The 24,222-nt window shown below is 44.4% G+C and overlaps 1 protein-coding gene across 1 annotated transcript in view; it reads left to right on the plus strand.

Annotated features, from left to right (window-relative positions):
* Positions 1–9,200, plus strand: part of LOC124023123 (CD209 antigen-like protein E) — a 9,360-nt gene extending 160 nt beyond the window's left edge. The window contains exons 2-6 of the mRNA XM_046337655.1: positions 703–798; positions 2,393–2,589; positions 3,239–3,351; positions 7,334–7,579; positions 8,452–9,200. Of these exons, the coding sequence (XP_046193611.1) occupies positions 703–798; positions 2,393–2,589; positions 3,239–3,351; positions 7,334–7,481 (554 nt within the window). The 3' untranslated portion in view covers positions 7,482–7,579; positions 8,452–9,200. The remainder of the gene's footprint in view (positions 1–702; positions 799–2,392; positions 2,590–3,238; positions 3,352–7,333; positions 7,580–8,451) is intronic.
* The last annotated feature ends 15,022 nt before the right edge of the window (positions 9,201–24,222 follow it).

Genomic DNA, 24,222 nt, shown 5'->3' on the forward strand with positions numbered 1-24,222 from the left:
GCAGGTCTGCACGTACAAACTGAACGCATTCACACACTAATACCACACACTATAAAAACATGGTTCAGTTAGAATGGAGCAGGATGTTCAAAACCTGCTGGGGTCACGTACACGAAAATGTATCAATTCAATGTATTTTTTTACTTCAGGTATTGAAACTATTTAAATACGATTAATTGAAAATATTAAAAAATTCACTCTCAAATTCATAGAGAGAGCTACAGTGTGTCTGCAAGTAGTGACCATTCATGATGAAAATAGTTTGAACCATTTGAGGCTACACAGTGTTTGTTTACATATCCATAGTTTATAATTCCATGGTAAAACAATGTATATAAAAATCGCAGATTGACCCTTTAAATCATGCTACGTCTATATTGTGTAACTTTAGTCATTTCTTCATACAGTAGCTTCCTGTTTGTCTGATGTGAGATGACCACAAGCTTGAGCAAACTGCTGCTGAAAAACCAATGACACGTTGGAAATGTTTGGTTCTCAGAATTAGTAAGGGATCTGTGGGATGATGTGTGTTCTGTTTAAATCTGAATCATTAATGATGATGGTGTTTGTGTGTGTGTGTGTGTGTGTGTGTGTGTGTGTGTGTGTGTGTGTGTGTGTGTGTGTGTGTGTGTGTGTGTGTGTGTGTGTGTGTGTGTGTGTGCGTGTGTGTGTGTCTGTTGCCGTGTGTGTGTTCCTCTGCAGATGAAAGAACAAGACTCTACAGGCTGGCTGCTGGGTGTTTAGGAGTGCTGTGTGTTCTACAAGTCACTCTCAACATCTCCCTGAGGCTGGCTTTCTGTGAGTCAGGCTATCCTCTTTTATAATTCACTACATTTGAACAGGGCCGTTAGGACAGATATGAATGTCATTGTCACACCATCTTTCTGTTCTCACAAAACAAGGATCACAATTCAGACTTACAGACATTATATAGCTTATGGGACCCGTAGTTTGACAGTATTGTTGAAACACAAACTAAAAGAATGACAACACCACAACCATTATGTCCCAAATGGTGTCCTATTTTCTTTGACCAGGGCACATAGGGCACTAAGGAAGGAATAGGTTGTCATTTGGGACCCAATTCCCTGTCTTTCAGTCCACTCCAACAGAGAGAGAGAGCAGTTAAACGGCTGTTACAACACTACTGGCCTGGCGCAGGTTGGAGACCAGCCAGATACCAGTAGTATCATGGATCTGTGTACAGAGAGAGACCAGTGCCGGATGAACAGAAACCAGCTAGAGAGGGAGAGAGACAAAGAGAAAATGGACAAAAAACAGTTACTGGAGCGTTACACTGCCCTGGCTACAGAACGGGACAGGTTGAGAAACAGGGTCAGTCTTCTGACCAATGAGAAGGTGGTGCTCTCTAGCTGTGGTAAGTTATCAAGTCAGTCACTAGGGCTGCGTCCCTTTCTCTACCCTTCCTTCTCCTGAAGTGTATACTTGTTCAGTCATGAATTTAAATGCATTGGACTGGTGCAAGCATATTCATTTAAATCGATGTGGAAGTGTACACTTCGGGAGAAGGGTTTAGCATTGTAATTTAACCCCTGTGTGCACCCTCGTTATGGATTTACAAATAGTTCATGACAGTGTTAGAATTTGTTGTTTAATACTTGTTACATACAGTATGCTGTACAATATTTCTCTGACAGAGCTAAACATTTATCAGAAAATCTGGAAAACCTGACTTGAAGGAAATCTGTCCCAATAATCTCTCCTTTCTCCAGATGTGTGCACTTGTTCACTTCCCTTCATGGATTTAAAATTAATGACTGGTGTAAGGTTCTTATTTTTCAGACTAAATAACCCACGGATACTAGAGAAGCTTCAACCAAGTTGAATTCTTCCCAAAGGTTCTGTACAGCTGTATTCAGACAACCTAACATTTGTTCCATCCAGATATTTATATCTCACTTAAGACACTCCCTCTCTCCAATCCTTACATTTTATGGTCCAACGGGAAGAGAGTAAAGAGGGTAACAGGATGCCAAACCTTTATTACTCCCTTATGAGAATCTGTCCTCACCTCCTGACCTCAACCCCTCCTTCATCTAATCCACAGATGTCCTTCTGTCTCCCCCGTATCAACATGTTGCTCTCCTCTTCTCCATCCAACACATTCCACAGCTATCTGTCTTTCTACAGAGACCCAGTCTCTTTTATTATACTATGTGTCTGATCTATCATGTCTTTAATATCTCGATGTTCAAAATGTTGAATCCAACACTGGTATATGGGAATTCTCTCTAGTGCCCATGTCTACACCAATGCTTTTAGATTTGTGGGAAGTAGTGAACGAGCGCACACTTGAAGAGATTTTTGGAACACAACCCAGATCTGAATATTTGAAAAACAATATTGCGGACACTGTCTGTCTTGTCTCTAGGTACTGAAAGAGTGGTGGAAGGGAGTGGCATGGCAGTCCAAACGATGAGGACTGTGTTAAAGTGTCCTAAACGATGGAGGATGTTGGAATCCAGCTGTTACTTCCTGTCTACTGAGAGGAAAACCTGGGAGGAGAGCAAACTGGATTGTCTGGCGAGAGGAGCAGACCTGGTGATCATAAACAGCAGACAGGAACAGGTGAGAGAGGGGAGGGGGAGAGAGATTTGATGTGGATCTCTTTTAGTCTTCATTTGGACTAATCTTCCAAGAGTCCTTAAACATGAAATTACCATTTATATTACGATCACATTTTCACATATAACACGCTGTTAGAAACAGACATAATACACTAACATATTGACCAGATAAATACTCTAACAGTCTAAAAAGATAGATTGATTCCTCATCTACCATAGTCCAGCACAACTTCCCTATGTATTATATTTAAATGGTTTAAAGTATTGTTTAAATGTATATATTGTAAGGTTTCTGGTTTGCTCAGTTAGAGAGAGAGAGAGAGAGAGAGAGAGAGAGAGAGAGAAATTGTAATTGTGTGTGAGAGAGAGAGAGAGAGAGAGAGAGAGAGAGAGAGAGAGAGAGAGAGAGAGAGAGAGAGAGAGAGAGAGAGAGAGAGAGAGAGAGAGAGAGAGAGAGAGAGAGAGAGAGAGAGAGAGAGAGAGAGAGAGAGAGAGAGAGAGAGAGAGAGAGAGAGAGAGAGAGAGAGAGAGAGAGAGAGAGAGAGAGAGAGAGAGAGAGAGAGAGAGAGAGAGAGAGAGAGAGAGAGAGAGAGAGAGAGAGAGTGTGTGTGTGTCATGATGTTTAGAATAACTTAATTCAATCCTAACAGAAGTTGTTGTACCAGCTGGATGGTGATGCAGATCTCCTGGTCTGGATTGGTCTGACTGACTCCGTTAATGAGGGGACCTGGAAATGGGTGGACGGCACACCACTGACCACATCGTAAGAGAAATTACTACTTTTATAATACGGCTCTAACATCTGGATAGCATTTAGGATGATGTTTCTACCACAGTATCTGACAGTGTCTGACATTTTCACTTATGTGTCCTGTTCTCAGTGGTGATTTTAGCATGTAAATCTTGGTGGGGAAAACCCAACAATTATTTTGAGATGAATGCCAGCAAAGCTGGCATGGGACATTATTACAGTATTCTCCCTGTACACCAAGTCGGAACCGGGGGCATATAATCAAATAAGCATTTAAACAGACAATGAAAGCTCTTACAATATTCAATAATGACATTTCTCTAAAACAAGCTATAGGCTACATGTGCATCACCAAGTCAGAACAGTAGGCTAAATTATGAGGGGGAAAGGGACCAAAGTATTAGGATGAGACACATGGACTACTAACAGCTTACTACACAACACCCACGTGGTATTACTTTCTTAGCTTCAGTCTACATATCTCCTTGACATATTACATCATTTATGCAGCACCATATAAAACCTTTTTCACCCCCTCTCCACCGAATAGCAGGCAGCGGTCGCAAAATAGGGATTGCTTTGCAACGCTTGCAGATAGCCACTGTTTCCTTACAAACCACTCCTTGTTGAATTTGCGATTTCTGAATTGCTGTGTAATGTTTATGTCCAATGGCTGATGATCACTGATACATTTTATCTATAATTTCTTTTCATATGACAAGGATTTAAAATGAATTGCCAGTAGATTGTCGACGTGATTCATGATGATGACTGCTCGTCTAGCTTGCTAGATAAGATGCTTAAAGTATGATGTCCAATCAAAGCTACGGTAGATATAACGTGATTTGTCATTTATCTGTGGCCAATGACCTTGAGCTTTCTTGGATGGGCACTTTAATGTAAATCTACGGCAGCACCCAAGGGGGCTTGAACTGCCTAGCTTTCTCTGTAGATTCTGCTGTGACGTAGTGTCCCCATGAGTGACAGAACACTGAGCCAATCACGGCACAATTAAAGAACTCTACCAACCCCTACACCCGGTATATTCCGCTGGCTGCCCCTCTACCACAGAAAGTCCTGAGCTATGCTGAAACACCTGTATACCTGGAACATGGAAGTTCTCTCTAGTGCGCATCCCTACACCAACCCAATTATTTTAGATTTGTGGGAAGTTGTGGAAGAGCTCACACTTCAGGAGAAAGGAGAGATTATTGGAACGCAACCCAGATCTGAATATTTGAAAAAACCAATATAGCAGACACTGTAACTGTGTTCAAATACCCATACTAACATACTGTATACTACATACTTAATGAGTATATACTATATACTAGTAGTTAATTTTAGTATACTGTAAACAAACAAAGTATCGTTTCAGTTGAGCGTACTAGACAGAGCGTCGTCTGTCTATCGGAAGTTGAGGCTGTTGCTATGCAACCTCTTGCGAGCTTATTAAGCATAACTAATGAGTAGCTAAACTTTTTACGATTTTTGGTGTGTTCGTAAATTACATTTGGAATGGCAGCGTGCGCTCTGGGCATTCGTAATTCCAGAACGCTTCGCTCTTGGGAGAGTTCAAAGTGCACGCTGGACGCTCTGGCCAAGGACTGGGGTTGATCCGAGCGTTCAACGGCAGTCAAGCACCCAAGCTAACTGGCTAACGTTGGCTAGCTATGAGAAACACCTCACTTTGACCGTTTTACTCGCCCTAGCAGAACTGGTTAGGCTGTTTTCATGTTATCCAGAGTGTTGGTGACTGATCGCAACAATTTAATTACGCTTTTTTGCCAACGTTTACTGACAACCGGCCATATTCAAAGGGTGTTGAGCGTTTTTACGTAAATTCATCAGTTATTCTGCGCGAGAGTGCTCTAAAATCAGAGTAGATAGTTAGAATTAACCATGTCCATTGAAACGCACAGCTATTATACCACTTAGATAAGAATGATGTAAATAATCAAGTCAATAAACGTTGGGTAGTCAGATAGTGAATATACTAACTGGCACGTTCGATGTACTAGTAGCAAACTAACGTTATGTAGATAGCTAACATACCGGTACATACTGCTGTATTGCTATGCGATATGTAAGGTCTGCGTAGCAAATAAATTGTCAGCCAACATAACGTGTAACGTAACTTATTTGAAAAGTCATTACTTTATTACATTGCTCAACATTTTCTTAACATTTTTCATAATTACTTAAAGTAATGAATTAGTATCTGCTCTCTTCGGACTCTGGCTAAATATTTTCTGCCATTTTTTTCTTATCTGAAAACGTGAAGCCACGACCATTTTCTAAAGAATTGCATTATGGGCCCTAAAAGTAGAGAAACAGCTTGTATACTACGTATTTTGGCGAATTTAGTACGACTTCCGGGAACTTTTGGCATACTAACTCTATCCATTGTTTTTTTTTGTGGAAAAGTTTTATTTGCACAATTCCTTTAAAAACAGCTCATACATTTATTCCATCATTTATACACATAAAAACGGCAACAAAGCATAAAACACAGCATTTGAAATTTACATTTAAATTGTTAAAACCAATGACAACAACTATGAATAAAAGTACTTTCTTTGTAAAAACATCAAATCTGTAAAGCCATTTAAAATGTGTACGAATGATTTAACAAAGATAAAACATTTTTAAGACGTTAGAAACATGTTAAAAAGTCACTTTGTTAAAAGGCTGTCTTCAATCGCTTGTACAGGAGCGGGGTGAGTCCTTATCAAGCTCGCCTCATCCTGCTCTCCTGAATAGACCATCGTCCCGTCCTTCGGGGCCCAGAGGAGATCCCTCCCCTAGGCGCGTCGCCCTAGGCGCCGCAGCGCTGTCAGGCCGTGGCCGCCGGGACCTAGGGTGTTGTGGGGGACCCTTCGCGTGGGGTCGAGGCCCCCTTCCTTCCATACCAACCCAGGGCTTCCGTGGCTACCATGGCCACTGCCTGGAGGGTGGTCTCTACGCTTTTTGCTACCAGCAGGTTACGGGAGGACCACAGTGCTTCCTTCAGACACGTGAGGGTGGGCCAGAACTTGGTGAAGGCCTTCGGTGGAATGGCCTTCGGCCCACCCCATACAGCACGAGCTGAGCTGTTAGGTCCTCCCCTGCTGGCAGACACGAGGTGATCAGGGGCCTGCTTCCTTCCACAGGTCCCTGGCGGCTCTGCACTCCCAGAGCATGTGCCTCACCGACTCTTCTTGGCCGCAGCCCGGTCGGGGGCACGCGGATGTCCTCGCCATGCCCCGTGAGTGCATAACGGCCCTGACCGGGAGGATCTCGTGGGCGACCATCCAGGACAGGTCCCGATGCCGATTCAGGAGAGCAGGATGGGCCACGTTGCGCCAGACCGTTGTGGGCTCGCCTATAGCGAGCCCGCGCACTGGACATACTGGTTCCCGCTCCTGCACAAGAGAGAGAAGAGAGCGGTGTTTAGTTAAAACCGTGACTGCTTCATTTTCCAGTTTGAAATGTCTTAAACATTTCTGGAGCTGGAAGTAGTGGGTGGGGAGCAGGAAAGAGACTGGGGCTCGCAGGTCGACTGGGATCAGCCTCAGTGTCCTGAGGTAAGATCCCAGCCAGAACCGTGCGAGTGCCTGTGTCTTGTTATTGACCAGGGAGGTGGCAAGAGTCAGATGTAACGCTGTATAGCGGCTGCCCAGGAACAAGTAGAGGTCAGGCAAGCCTTTCCCCCTTGGACCTGGGCCTCTTGACCACCTCCCTCCTCAGCCTCTCCCACTTGCTTCCCCACAGAAAGTAGAAGAGCATCCGCTCCAGGGCTAGAATACTCCTTCGGGGGGATAAAAACAGAACTGATTAATAAAAGCACAGGTAAAATCACAACTTTAATGATTAAAACCTTGCCCTCAAAAGTCAGCTGTCGTAGTCCCCAAAAACCCAGTCTCTGTCTTACTGTCCCCAGGATCCATACTATGACCAATAATGGTGCTGTTAGTATGAGTAGTCGAACACAGTTTGTGTGTGTTGTTTCTAGGTACTGGAAGCGTGGTAAGCCGGACCATGGTGGTACCAACAACAAGGATTGTGTCGAGGTCTACCATCGGGACAACGTTTTGGCCAACTGGAACGATGCACCATGCAACCACATGCTGCATTGGATCTGTGAGAAATTACAGAAATAGCTACATATAGGTCAAATCCACATCTTGTTTAAATGTGTTTATTTTATTGTTGCACATTAACATTTTCCCTAAGATTGTGTAATTAACTGAGCACATGCATTTTGTGACGGCCCTGAATTTTTCTGAACCGTCTCAGTGCAGCTCCTTCCAATAGGGCGCTTTCCCTTTAATTCCCAATTAAATAGCCAGCATCAGCTGCACGAAAGTGGGGTTGTGATGGAGACGTGCATGAGGATGTGTTCAACCCTCAGTTCCGAAGCTTCTCTATTCCGTGTGTTTTGTAGCCTAAGAGAGTTTACCCAGGATCGGATCCACTCTTTGCGTCCCTGGACTACACCTCTCCGTTCTTCGTGGCCTTTCTCCGCTGGAGATCTATTGGCGGATTGGATTGTCTGACTGACCGACTGACTACCACCTTTTTGTATACGGTATTTCATTTGTTTGGATGTGATGTATACTGTGATTTGTGTAGTTAGTGGTAGTTGAGGACTTAATTAAGAGTTGATCCGCTTTAAGGTTCTGTGGTAAAGTAATTGTTATATTGATTGTATGTTTAATACTGGGTTTACGCTACACGGAACGAACGGACAAACATCGCGTGACAAAAGTCACTTGAGTTCACTGAACTCCTTTACCGGGCAGGACTCTTTTTAGGCCCGAGGTACAGGACATTTCTGGAGGAACCAGAACTCATTGTGATATTATTATATATGTGTGTAATCATTGTTGTTGCTAATACAACCCACGCAACAGAATATAATTGTTTTTGAAGTTCTTTTCAATGTTTTAAGGGTTTATGAAAAGTTTATTTCCATCCTGACTTTTACATACGTCCTTTGTATTGGTGTAGACTTGACGGACCAGATGGGACTCATTCCCACCCAAACTAAAAGGAGAAACTAATGTTCTCTGGTAGGCACAACCTACCTGGCACCCCTATAAATAATAACCTCAAGTCAAAACCGTTACAATTTGCATGGTACATGATATTATCTTTCTGTCTTTCAGCTGTAATTCCTTTTTGGCAATATATTATTGGCCTTTTGGATCAGTCACAATACTGTATTGTTTTCTGCTTTGTCCTTTTCCCTCTAAACAGTTTATCCATATTACTTCTATGAAATGGTATTGTACCATCTACTCCGCTGTGAGATATATTTTCATCTGTTTCAATCTGGTGTCCAAAGCGGAAAGTAAAATACCATAAGACAGATCTACCACTTCCTAGACCGCTTATGTTGCTTATGCCTTGAATCGGCCCGACACACACAAACACACGTACTCAATCAGACACGCACACAAGCATGCACGCACGCATTTAAACCTCAGTAAAGTTTCAGTTTTATAGCAGCATCTATGCCAGGGTTGCCCAATCATTTTCCTGGAGAGCCTTCAAACTCAACTCTGGATGTCGAAGCCAGTTCCACTGCAATTTTTCATTGCTCCCTTCTAATTAGGGACTGATTTAGACCTGGCACACCAGGTGGGTGCAATTAATTATCAGGTAGAAAAGAAAACCAGCAGACTCTGGATCTCGTAAGGGTAAGAATTGAATACCCCTGCTGTGGAGCAGAGCTCTCCAACCCTAATCCTGTAGAAGTACCGTCCTGTAGGTTCACACTCCAACCCTAATCCTGAAGAGCTACCGTCCTGTAGGTTCACACTCCAACCCTAATCCTGTAGACGTACCGTCCTGTAGGTTCTCACTCCAACCCTGTTCCTGGAGAGCTACCGTCCTGTAGGTTCTCACTCCAACCCTGTTCCTGGAGAGCTACCGTCCTGTAAGTTCTCACTCCAACCCTGTTCCTGGAGAGCTACCGTCCTGTAGGTTCTCACTCCAACTCTGTTCCTGAAGAGCTACCGTCCTGTAGGTTCTCACTCCAACTCTGTTCCTGAAGAGCTACTGTCCTGTAGGTTTTAGCTCCAATCCTGTTCCTGGAGAGCTTCTGTCCTGTAGGTTTTAGCTCCAATCCTAATAATGTAGAGCACCTGACTACAATAATTAGCTGTTGAAAAAATTAATCAGGTCAATTAAAACTGAGGTTGGAGCGGAGACCTGGTTGCTCTCCAGGAACAGGGTTGGAGTTAAAACCTACTGGAGGGTAGGTCTCCAAGAACATGGTTGGCGTCAACCTACTGGAGAGTATCTCTCCAGGAAGTATTTGTAAAATTATTGACAAAATGTGGTTGTATGTTTTTTAACATAGAAAAAATTACTTAAAGAAATATACTTTGATTAAAAATATGTATTTTTTAACATGTGAACTCAGTGAATTACCATTTAGGCTTTCAGACTTATTGATCTGGTACTAAGCATACAGAAGGTAGGTCTAGTCAGACACAATTACTGTACTTCACCCCCACATGGTCTGAGCCATATCATCACTCTTAGCTTACCTTTACCAAGAGCTATATACAGTCACGTCCACATTTTGCTATATACTTTGAAAAAAATAAAACTTCTAAATAAATAAAAATTTAAAGAAGATAAAAGGGTCAACATTATTGTCACCTCTGTTTTAAAATACTCCAGCACCCTCCCTCTGTAAGGATAGCAACACTGAGACTGGTCTGTTTAAAATACTCCAGCACCCTCCCTCTGCGAGGATAACAACACTGAGACTGGTCTGTTTAAAATACTCCAGCACCCTCCCTCTGTGAGGATAACAACACTGAGAGTAGTCTGTTTAAAATACTCCCAGCACCCTCCCTCTGCTAGGATAACAACACTGAGACTAGTCTGTTTAAAATACTCCAGCACCCTCCCTCTGTGAGGATAGCAACACTGAGACTGGTCTGTTTAAAATACTCCAGCAACCTCCCTCTGTGAGGATAGCAACACTGAGAGTAGTCTGTTTAAAATACTCCAGCACCCTCCCTCTGCTAGGATAACAACACTGAGACTAGTCTGTTTAAAATACTCCAGCACCCTCCCTCTGTGAGGATAACAACACTGAGAGTAGTCTATTTGCAATGTATAAGTACCCAGTAGGTACAAGTAAGTTCCCCTCAATATACAGTTAATTTTAACTATCTAAATCCTGTGTTACACCTAGTAATTACATTGTACTTATGCAGATACTACATGTACTCTGTGGTGTACTAGTGGGTTTATCCCCCCACTTGGTTGTCACAATGGGTAACGTACACATTAGTTATAAACTACATTTTTTTATTTGAATCAGGGATGACACCCATATGCCAGACCCCAGTCAGTGAGGTTGACCTTAATCTGATCTGTTTCTGTCAACTCAACCAAGTTAACCCCGGCAAGTGTTAGCAAAAACATCGAGTGGAGATTTTGAAGAGTGCATTCCAGGGTAGGTAAGTAGAGCCTCCAACCTTCGTAACTCGGACACCCAGGACATCGGTCTAGGAGAGATGACAGCCTTGTGACAGTTGTTACTGAATCGGATGCAGTGGAGAAGAAACAGACTTGCACATATGTAACAGGTGTGCTAACAAACATGCCTCGTTACACCTCTGTAATTACAGACAGTAATTACATGTTATTATTACAATGTAACTTTCAGTTGTTAATAGGAACTCAAATGCTTGTTACGGTGTAATTATACATGTAATTACATTGTAATAAGGACCCGTTCAAATGAAGATTACCGATTTGTCAACCAATTAATGTCTACAAAATGATTAGGTAACATTTCATTAAATAACTTAATAAGTTTGAATGTTAGAGAGAATCATTTTAAACGCATGATGCTGGATAAATCACCAATAATCATTTGCAGATCATTTTTGTTGACCTAAATCTCTGCGTTAACTTCCTGGGACAACTCAACAATTGACAGAGCACACCTTTAATATCAGCATGTTGAGTATCACAACACAGACTATTACAGTATCGCTATACAGACTATTACAGCAATGCTATACAGACTATTACAGCAATGCTATACAGACTATTACAGCAATGCTATACAGACTATTACAGCAATGCTATACAGACTATTACAGCAATGCTATACAGACTATTACAGCAATGCTATACAGACTATTACAGTATCGCAATACAGACTAGTAGTGTCTAAAAACTCTGCCACTATGCATTGCACAAGCCATCTATATTAGTCTTTGTGGTTAAGCCCTGGCTGTTGTGAGAGTGGGCTTGTAGGCTGGGTCTGAGTCTATATTAGTCTTTGTGGTTAAGCCCTGGCTGTTCTTTCCACTCCTCTCCTCTTTTGACCTCACCCTCTCACCTTCCCCCTACTCACAAGGCAGGCAATACGCTCGACCTCATCTTTACTAGATGCTGTTCTTCCACTAACCTCACTGCAACTCCCTCCAAGTCTCCCACCACTACCTTGTATCCTTTTCCCTCTCGCTCTCATCCAACACCTCCCACACTGCCCCTACTCGGATGGTATCGCGCCGTCCCAACCTTCGCTCTCTCTCCCCCGCTACTCTCTCCTCTTCCATCCTATCATCTCTTCCCTCTGCTCAAACCTTCTCCAACCTATCTCCTGATTCTGCCTCCTCAACCCTCCTCTCCTCCCTCTCTGCATCCTTTGACTCTCTATGTCCCCTATCCTCCAGGCCGGCTCGGTCCTCCCCTCCTTTCACTCCCTCCTCTCTACATTTTCCTCCTCTGTCTCTGCTGCTAAAGCCACTTTCTACCACTCTAAATTCCAAGCATCTGCCTCTAACCCTAGGAAGCTCTTTGCCACCTTCTCCTCCCTCCTGAATCCTCCTCCCCCCCCCCTCCTCCCTCTCTGCAGATGACTTCGTCAACCATTTTGAAAAGAAGGTCGACGACATCCGATCCTCGTTTGCTAAGTCAAACGACACCGCTGGTTCTGCTCATACTGCCCTACCCTGTGCTCTGACCTCTTTCTCCCCTCTCTCTCCAGATGAAATCTCGCTTCTTGTGACGGCCGGCCGCCCAACAACCTGCCCGCTTGACCCTATCCCCTCCTCTCTTCTCCAGACCATTTCCGGAGACCTTCTCCCTTACCTCACCTCGCTCATCAACTCATCCCTGACCGCTGGCTACGTCCCTTCCGTCTTCAAGAGAGCGAGAGTTGCACCCCTTCTGAAAAAACCTACACTCGATCCCTCCGATGTCAACAATTACAGACCAGTATCCCTTCTTTCTTTTCTCTCCAAAACTCTTGAACGTGCCGTCCTTGGCCAGCTCTCCCGCTATCTCACTCTGAATGACCTTCTTGATCCAAATCAGTCAGGTTTCAAGACTAGTCATTCAACTGAGACTGCTCTCCTCTGTATCACGGAAGCGCTCCGCACTGCTAAAGCTAACTCTCTCTCCTCTGCTCTCATCCTTCTAGATCTATCGGCTGCCTTCGATACTGTGAACCATCAGATCCTCCTCTCCACCCTCTCCGAGTTGGGCATCTCCGGCACGGCCCACGCTTGGATTGCGTCCTACCTGACAGGTCGCTCCTACCAGGTGGCGTGGCGAGAATCTGTCTCCTCACCACGCGCTCTCACCACTGGTGTCCCCCGGGGCTCTGTTCTAGGCCCTCTCCTATTCTCGCTATACACCAAGTCACTTGGCTCTGTCATAACCTCACATGGTCTCTCCTATCATTGCTATGCAGACGACACACAATTAATCTTCTCCTTTCCCCTTCTGATGACCAGGTGGCGAATCGCATCTCTGCATGTCTGGCAGACATATCAGTGTGGATGACGGATCACCACCTCAAGCTGAACCTCGGCAAAGCCGGAGCTGCTCTTCCTCCCGGGGAAGGACTGCCCGTTCCATGATCTCGCCATCACGGTTGACAACTCCATTGTGTCCTCCTCCCAGAGCGCTAAGAACCTTGGCGTGATCCTGGACAACACCCTGTCGTTCTCAACCAACATCAAGGCGGTGGCCCGTTCCTGTAGGTTCATGCTCTACAACATCCGCAGAGTACGACCCTGCCTCACACAGGAAGCGGCGCAGGTCCTAATCCAGGCACTTGTCATCTCCCGTCTGGATTACTGCAACTCGCTGTTGGCTGGGCTCCCTGCCTGTGCCATTAAACCCCTTCAACTCATCCAGAACGCCGCAGCCCGTCTGGTGTTCAACCTTCCCAAGTTCTCTCACGTCACCCCGCTCCTCCGTTCTCTCCACTGGCTTCCAGTTGAAGCTCGCATCCGCTACAAGACCATGGTGCTTGCCTACGGAGCTGTGAGGGGAACGGCACCTCAGTACCTCCAGGCTCTGATCAGGCTCTACACCCAAACAAGGGCACTGCGTTCATCCACCTCTGGCCTGCTCGCCTCCCTACCACTGTGGAAGTACAGCTCCCGCTCAGCCCAGTCAAAACTGTTCGCTGCTCTGGCCCCCCAATGGTGGAACAAACTCCCTCACGACGCCAGGACAGCGGAGTCAATCACCACCTTCCGGAGACACCTGAAACCCCACCTCTTTAAGGAATACCTAGGATAGGATAAGTAATCCCTCTCACCCCCCCCCCTTTAAGATTTAGATGCACTATTGTAAAGTGACTGTTCCACTGGATGTAATAAGGTGAATGCACCAATTTGTAAGTCGCTCTGGATAAGAGCGTCTGCTAAATGACTTAAATGTAAATGTAGAGTGGGCTTGTAGGCTGGGTCTGAGTCTATATTAGTCTTTGTGGTTAAGCCCTGGCTGTTGTGAGAGTGGGCTTGTAGGCTGGGTCTGAGTCTATATTAGTCTGTGGTTAAACTTTGGCTGTTGTGAGAGTGTGCTTGTAGGCTGGTTCTGAGTCTATATTCGTCTTTGTGGTTAAGCCCTGGCTGTTGTGAGAGTGTGCTTGTAGGCTGGGTCTGAGTCTATATTAGTCTTTGTGGTTAAACCCTGGCTGTTGTGAGAGTGGGCTTGTAGGCTGGTTCTGAGTCTATATTAGTCTTTGTGGTTAAGCCCTGGCTGTTGTGAGAGTGTGCTTGTAGGCTGGGTCTGAGTCTATATTAGTCTTTGTCGTTAAGCCCTGGCTGTTGTGAGAGTGTGCTTGCAGGCTGGGTCTGAGTCAGACTGAAACTAGATAAAGAGAAGTAACCACTGTCTGGTTTTGATATTTTGTTCTTGTGAGACAGTGGACAATGCTAATGAATTCAGAGGCTACTGTACCAGGTTACTTTATAAGGAAACCTCAGCTTATTAATACACACACACATTGACGTAGGTGATCATACCACCAGGTAGTGACCATGTATATAATCAGCTGTGCCCTTAGGTGGTGTGCAGAACTCAGGATGGACATCAGTTGAATGTTTGATGTTTGATTATTATATATTATGTATTATATTCAAATTGTTATGATTTATAAGTGCACATTGATTATTCCTTATTTGTTAAGTAAATAACAGAGCCAAGAAAGGTGGAACCAACAACTTCGCTGAAAGTTGCATGTCACGGGGGCTATTCGAAGCTAATGCAGTACGCCACAGGATGTTTTTGTACTGATCAAGGGGAGTCAAGTCTAGAGTGAACCAAGGGCTCTGTTCTTAGTTCTACATTTTTTGAATGAGGCATGCTTATTTAACATGGTGAGGAAAGCACTTTTAAAGAACAACCAGGAGTCCTCTACTGATGGGATGAGGTCAATATCTTTCCAGGATACCCGAGCCAGGTCGATTAGAAAGGCCTGCTCGCTGAAGTGTTTTAGAGAGCGTTTGACAGTGGTAAGGGGTGGTAGTTTGACCGCGGACACATTATGTCATGTTTGTCATTTATTATCTTGTCTTGTCCCTGTGCTTCCCATTCTATTCGTTTCCCTCTGCTGGTCTTATTAGGTTCTTTCCCTCTTTCTATCCCTCTCTCTCCCCCTCCCTCTCTCACTCTCTCGCTCTCTCTTCTCTCTATCGTTCCGTTCCTGCTCCCAGCTGTTCCTATTCCCCTAATCATCATTTAGTCTTCCCACACCTGTTCCCGATCCTTTCCCCTGATTAGAGTCCCTATTTATTCCTTTGTGTTCCGTTCCTGTCCCGTCGGTTCCGTGTTTAGAATTCACCATGCTGTGATTGCGTTTCGCCCTGTCCTGTCGTGTTTTTGCTGTGATTGTGTATCGCCCTGTCCTGTCGTGTTTTTTTGCCTTCATCAGATGCTGCGTGTGAGCAGGTGTCTCTGTCAACTACGGCCTGCGCCTACCCGAAGCGACCTGCAGACTGCAGGTCGCTTCTCCAGTTATTCCCCCTCTACAGACTAGAGGATTTCTGTTATTCCCTGTTTGGACTTAAATAAACTCTGTTTCTGTTAAGTCGCTTTTGGGTCCTCTTTCACCTGCATGACACATTACAGATGCAGGCATTGAGAGAGTGATCGCTGAGATCCTGGTTGAAGACAGCAGAGGTGTATTTAGAGGGCAGGTTGGTCAGGATGATATCTAGGATGATATCTCAGCTAGGGGCTGAGGGGGGTCTGTAACAAGCAGCAACAGTGAGAGACTTATTTCTGGAAAGGTGGACTTTTAAATGTAGAAGCTCAAACTTTTTGGGCACAGACCTGGATAGTAGGACAGAACTCTACAGGCTATCTCTACAGTAGATTGCAACTCCGCCCCCTTTGGCAGTTCTATCTTGATGGAAAATTATGAAATTGGAGATTGAAATTTCAGTAATTTTGGTGGCCTTCCTTATTCTGTAATAGCTACTGTAAATTGTACACTGCTGTTAGATTAACAAAAAATTAATCTTTCTGCCCATATGACATGTCTATGTCCCGGAAAGTTGGCTGTTGTTAACAACACCATTCTAGTCACATATCGCATGTTGAGCAGCAACCGTCCCGTATAAGGGACACCAATCCCGAGAGCAGGGCTGCCAAACCCTCTTCCTGGAGATCTACTGTCCTGAAGGTTTTCAGTCCAACCATAATTTAGCATTTCTGATTCAGCTAGTTAAGGTCTTGTTGAGCAGCTAATTAGTAGAATCAGGTGTGTTAAATTAGGATTGGACTGAAAACCCACAGGAAGGTAGATCTCCAGGAAGAGGGTTGGGCAGCCCTGACCTAGAGGTTAATATAGCCAGGTGAGACAGCCACATATCACAGTCTATTTTACAGGATATAAATATTGCATTCCAGCTAAACAACGGATATACACTGAGGGTACAAAACATCAAGAACATCTTCCTAATATTGAGTTGAGCAACCACAACTCTTTTTATTTTGCAGTTATCTTGGTAGCAATAAGTGAAAAGAGAAAATGGGAATCAAGCATTTCAAATACAGGTACAGCCTGTTCCTTTTGGGTCAAGCTGAATTACGTAGCATGTATTTGTTTGTTTGCCAACAAGGTTTTTGAAACGCAGGGTGTAATTGCCTCCAAGTAGAGTACAGGTCATGTTTTCTCTAAATAAGGAACAGGTCTATCCTTTACACGCACAGTGACACACACACACACACACACACACAGTGACACACACACACACACACACACACAGTGACACACACACACACACACACACACACACACACACAGTGACACACACACACAGTGACACACACACACACACACACACACACACACACACACACACACACACACACACACACACACACACACACAGTGACACACACAAACTAACACAAACAAACACAAACAGTGACACACACACACAAACACAAACAGTGACACACACACACAGTGGCGCGCACACACACACAGTGACACACACACACAGTGGCACACACACACACACAGTGACACACAGTGACACACACACACACAGTGACACTCACACACAAACACAGTGACACACACACACATACACACACACACACAGTGACACACACACACATACACACACAATGACACACAGTGGGACACACACACACAGTGACACAGTGACACACAAACAGTGACACACAGAGTGACACACACCCAGTGACACACCCAGAGTGACACATACACGCACACACACACAGTGACACATATACACACACACACACACAGTGACACACACACACAGTGACACACACCCAGTGAAACACACAGTGACACACACAGTGACACACACAGTGACGCACCCAGTGAAACACACAGTGACACACACAGTGACACACACACACCAACACAGTGAAACACGCACACACACACACACAGTGACACACAGTGACACACAGTGACACACACAGAAACACAGTGACACACACAGTGACACACACAGTGACGCACCCAGTGAAACACACACACCAACACAGTGAAACACGCACACACACACACACACACAGTGACACACAGTGACACACACAGAAACACAGTGACATACACACAACACACAGTGACACACGGACACAGTGACACACACACACAGACACAGTGACACACACACACACAGTGACACACACAGACACAGTGACACACACAGACACAGTGACACAGTGACACAAACTGACACGCACACACACACTCACACAGTGACACACACACAGTGACACACACACATTGACACACAGAAACACCCACACACACAGTGACACACACACACAGAGACACAGTGACACACACACACACACACACACACACACACACACACACACACACACACACACACACACACACACACACACACACACACACACACACACACACACACACACACGCAGACACACGCAGACAGTGACACACACAGTGACACATACAGTGACACACACACAGACACAGTGACACACACACAGACAATTACATTTACATTTACATTTAAGTCATTTAGCAGACGCTCTTATCCAGAGCGACTTACAAATACACTGTAATAAGGACCCGTTCAAATGAAGATTACCGATTTCTCAACCAATTAATGTCTACAAAATGATTAGGTAACATTTCATTAAATAACTTAATAAGTTTGAATGTTAGAGAGAATCATTTTAAATGCACACACACAGTGACACACAGTGACACACACACACACAGTGACACTCACACACAAACACAGTGACAGACACACACACACACAGTGATACATACACACACACACACAGTGACACACACACACAGTGACACACACCCAGTGAAACACACAGTGACACACACAGTGACACACACAGTGACGCACCCAGTGAAACACACAGTGACACACACAGTGACACACACACACACCAACACAGTGAAACACGCACACACACACACACACACACACACAGTGACACACACACAGTAACACACAGTGACACAAAGTGACACACACAGAAACACAGTGACATACACACAACACACAGTGACACACAGACACAGTGACACACACAGACACAGTGACACACACACACAGACACAGTGACACACACACAGACACAGTGACACACACACACACAGACACAGTGACACAGTGACACAAAGTGACACGCACACACACACTCACACAGTGACACTCACACAGTGACACACACACAGTGACACACACACATTGACACACAGAAACACCCACACACACAGTGAAACACACACACAGAGACACAGTGACACACACACACACAGACAGTGACACACACCCAGTGATACAGTGACACACACACAGACACAGTGACACACACACAGACATAGTGACACACACACAGACATAGTGACACACACACAGTGACACACACACAGTGACATACAGAAACACACACACAGACACAGTGACACACATACAGACACAGTGACACACACACACACAGACAGTGACACACACAGTGACACACACACAGACCCAGTGACACACACACACGGTGACGTACACAGTGACACACACACGGTGACACACACTGACACACACTTCCTCATTCTACCTCCATCATTTAATTCTCTCTAATACACTTCCTCTCTCACTCTTACCCTTCTATCAGTCCATCTATTCTGTCATTCTCTAAACCTTACCCTTCTATCAGTCCATCTATTCTGTCATTCTCTAACCCTTACCCTTCTATCAGTCCATCTATTCTGTCATTCTCTAACCCTTACCCTTCTATCAGTCCATCTATTCTGTCATTCTCTAACCCTTACCCTTCTATCAGTCCATCTATTATGTCATTCTCTAACACTTACCCTTCTATCAGTCCATCTATTCTGTCATTCTCTAACCCTTACCCTTCTATCAGTCCATCTATTCTGTCATTCTCTAACCCTTACCCTTCTATCAGTCCATCTATTCTGTCATTCTCTAACCCTTACCCTTCTATCAGTCCATCTATTCTGTCATTCTCCAACCCTCCATGTTTTCCTTTTGAGGGACAGCCTGTGGGTACATGTTTTATAAACGTATCATTTTAAATGAATAATGTACCCCCCCCCCATCTAAAAATAACAAAACAAATAAAAAATGTGGGGGGACAAAGAATTTGAAGATTTTTGTTGAATGACTAAAGGTATGGCCATAAGCACATGGTTTGGAGGGCTCTATGATATCAGTCTTAATATAGTAAAGTAGTATATTTAAATACGAGGGACATGGAATCACCTCGACAGAAGAGAAGACCACTTTTGCAGCTTCAACATTACTAATGTATATTTCCCTAATGAGTTAGACATAAGTTAAATACAGTAACACAGTATAAAGGTATTATATGTGTGCAGTAACTGAAAATTACAATATTAACGTTGTTATTACGTAGGACTTGCATTGAGTTATTACATTAGTGAAATAGGTCCTTGTGTACAGTACTTACAAAAACTATGCATTTAAAATACAAGTATCAAAGTATTATGTAACAGGCTGATAAAATGTTGCTCCAAAAGTAATTATGATTTCATTCCACAGGCATGAGAACAGCTTAATGTTTAGAGTTACTGAGAATGCTAACAGTAACTAAATATCCCAAAACTGCTTTCTTGAATCAACTACAGCCAAGGTATGTGGAAAATCATGGTATTTTTTTTCTGAGTAAACTATCCCTTTAAAGAGGGTATAGTGTTTGAAACATGAACACTTACCCTCAGATGGAAGGAGGTTCAAAGTTATTTTTGCCATGCATCCAACTTGCTGTTTGCAAATGGCTTTGAATTACTCTGCAGTATTTCCAGGTATCATAAAATTAATTGCAGCTTTCAACTTTTTTCAGTGGCCTGTTGACAAAGTCATACAGTAGTTGAGCATTAAACTTATTAATACTTATCTGTACAAAATATCATTGGTACATTTTTTTAAACTTCATTATGTACACCTTGGGCAATGGACATTCAGGAGAATGGACATACACAGGGATGTTCACGTAGAAATGTATTGTGTAGCTCCAAAATGACTGTCAACAAATGTAAAGGAGATTGTGTATGCTCTATTCATTCTATTTCTATATTCAACCTGTAGATACGGTCCTGCCATTAGTGGAAGGCAGCCAATAGTTTCAGAAAGGTAGTCACGTCCTGAGATCTGTGTGTAGCATGAGGGACTTACACATAAACATACGTATAATTCCTGTAGCCAAACTACACCAGCTGTTTAGTACGTGAGGTGAGGTCCTCTGGGCTATTCTAAACATGTCAGGTTCTTTACATCAAGGACTGGAGCGTGGGAATCAGACAACAGTATCAGGATGCAACAGCAATTGTCATTTTCAGTGTCACAAGGCAGACACACATTCTCCATAGGCCTTCATCATTCCTGTGCATCAGCTCTATAAGCTCTGTACATCTGTCCTAAAAGACAGACTTCAATATCGGAACTAAAATACATTTCACAAGGTTTATCCTCCTGAGACTCTGCAATACATCTATACATGTGTGTCCTCTCTAGAGGACATCAGTTCTTGGTCCGTATCTCTGAGTACAAGCCTCTGTATTAACTGGAGTTGATGTCCGCACCCCCGCTGAGCTACATGCATCCCCTCTCCCATGGACACACCCCCTCCCGCGCTATTCTCCCATGGACACACCCCCTCCCGCGCTATTCTCCCATGGACACACCCCCTCCCTGTGCTATTCTCCCATGGACACCCTGTGATATTCTCCCATGGACACACCCCCTCCCTGTGCTATTCTCCCATGGACACACCCCCTCCCTGTGCTATTCTCCCATGGACACACCCCTCCCTGTGCTATTCTCCCATGGACACACCCCCTCCCTGTGCTATTCTCCCATGGACACACCCCCTCCCTGTGCTATTCTCCCATGGACACAACCCCTCCCGCGCTATTCTCCCATGGACACACCCCCTCCCGCGCTATTCTCCCATGGACACACCCCCTCCCGCGCTATTCTCCCATGGACACACCCCCTCCGCGCTATTCTCCCATGGACACACCCCCCTCCCTGTGCTATTCTCCCATGGGTGCTATTCTCCCATGGACACCCTGTGCTATTCTCCCATGGACACACCCCCTCCCGCGCTATTCTCCCATGGACACACCCCCTCCCTGTGCTATTCTCCCATGGACATACCCCTCCCTGTGCTATTCTCCCATGGCCACACCCCCTCCCTGTGCTATTCTCCCATGGCCACACCCCCTCCCTGTGCTATTCTCCCATGGACACGCCCCCTCCCTGTGCTATTCTCCCATGGAAACACCCCCTCCCGCGCTACTCTCCCATGGACATACCCCCTCCTGTGCTATTCTCCCATGGACACACCCCCTCCCGCGCTACTCTCCCATGGACACACCCCCTCCCGTGCTACTCTCCCATGGACATACCCCCTCCTGTGCTATTTTCCCATGGACACACCCCCTCCCGCGCTACTCTCCCATGGACACACCCCCTCCGGTGCTATTCTTCTCATGGACACACCCCTTCCCGCGCTACTCCACCATGGACACACCCCCTCCCGTGCTACTCTCCCATGGACACACCCCCTCCCGGGCTATTCTTCTCATGGACACACCCCCTCCTGCGCTATTCTTCTCATGGACACACCCTCTCCCTGCGCTATTCTCCCATGGACATACCCCCTCCCTGTGCTGCTCCCCCATGGACATACCCACTCCCTGCGCTGCTCCCCCATGGACATATCCCCTCCCTGTGCTGCTACCCCATGGACATACCCCCTCCCTGTGCTGCTCCCCCATGGACATACCCCCCACACTCAGATTCTCATCTAATCTATTTAATTTAAACAATAGGAACCATGTTTCACTTTGAACTATCCACGGTCTGAAAATAATAATAACCCAATAATAATAACCCAATAATAATAACCCAATAATAATAGCCCAATAATAATAGCCCAATAATAATAACCCAATAATAATAACCCAATAATAATAGCCCAATAATAATAACCCAATAATAATAGCCCAATAATAATAGCCCAATAATAATAGCCCAATAATAATAGCCCAATAATAATAACCCAATAATAATAACCCAATAATAATAACCCAATAATAATAGCCCAATAATAATAACCCAATAATAATAACCCAATAATAATAACCCAATAATAATAACCCAATAATAATAGCCCAATAATAATAGCCCAATAATAATAACCCAATAATAATAACCCAATAATAATAACCCAATAATAATAACCAAAACATAAGAACCCATTAATAATAACCCAATAATAATAACCCAATAATAATAACCCATAGCATTTACAGTACAATAAAACATATCATTTAATTCACACAGTAATAATAATTTAGTAAATAAATCTTTATCAGTCTTCACACCTCCAACGTTGTCGGCGCTCCCAGGGTACCTTAGGAACGTCCTGCCCCGGAGAAAGCCACAGATCAGCTGTGTTTAACCCCTGTGATAGTTCACAGATGGTCAGCCATCCAAACAATGTATTGAGTCATCACGCTGGGCCTCAGTGCCTGCAAGTCGCAACCTTATCTCCTTCCACTACAGCTTTGAATTACTCTGCAGTATTTTCAGGCATCATAAAATTAATTGCAGCTTTTTACTTTTTTTCGGTGGCATGTTGACAGGGTCAAACAGTAGTTGATCATTCAACTTATTAATACTTATCTGTACAAAATATCATTGGTTAAATATCATTTAACTTAATTATGTACACTTGGGGCAAAGGACATTCAGGAGAATGGACAAACAGAATGTTGAGATAGAAATATATTGTGTAGATCCAATATGACTGTCAGATAGATTGGAATAGTATAGGAGGTTGTGTGTGATCTATTCATTCTATTTCTATCTTCAACACAGAGTTCCAGGTACAGCCCTGCCATTACTTGAAGGCAGCCAATGAAATATATTTTTAAGTAGTTGCCTTCTAAGATCTGTATTTAAAAAGTTAAAAAGTAATCACTTTGAAATCTGTATGTAATGTGAGGGATTTACATAAATATACACAGAGTGTACAAAATGTTATGAACACCTTCCTAATATTGAGTTGCACCCACTTTTGCCCTCAAAACAGCCTCAATTCGTCAGGGCATGAACTCTACAAGGTGGCAAAGACATTCCACAGGAATGCTGGCCCACGTTGACTCCAACGCTTCTCACAGCTGTGTCAAGTCTGTTTTGTCACCAAAGCCCCATACACTACCCACCCTTGCGACCTGTACGCTCTCGTTGGTTGGCCCTCGCTTCATACTCGTCGACAAACCCACTGGCTACAGGTTATCTCACACTGACAGCGTCGTGAAGAAGGCGCAGCAGCGCCTCTTCAACCTCAGGAGGCTGAAGAAATTCGGCTTGTCACCAAAAGCACTCACAAACTTCTACAGATGCACAATCGAGAGCATCCTGGCGGGCTGTATCACCGCCTGGTACGGCAACTGCTCCGCCCTCAACCGTAAGGCTCTCCAGAGGGTAGTGAGGACTGCACAATGCATCACCGGGGGCAAACTACCTGCCCTCCAGGTCACCTACACCACCCGATGTTACAGGAAGGCCATAAAGATCATCAAGGACA

Source organism: Oncorhynchus gorbuscha, unplaced genomic scaffold (genome assembly GCF_021184085.1).
Source record: "Oncorhynchus gorbuscha isolate QuinsamMale2020 ecotype Even-year unplaced genomic scaffold, OgorEven_v1.0 Un_scaffold_1495, whole genome shotgun sequence".
NCBI lineage: Eukaryota > Metazoa > Chordata > Actinopteri > Salmoniformes > Salmonidae > Oncorhynchus > Oncorhynchus gorbuscha.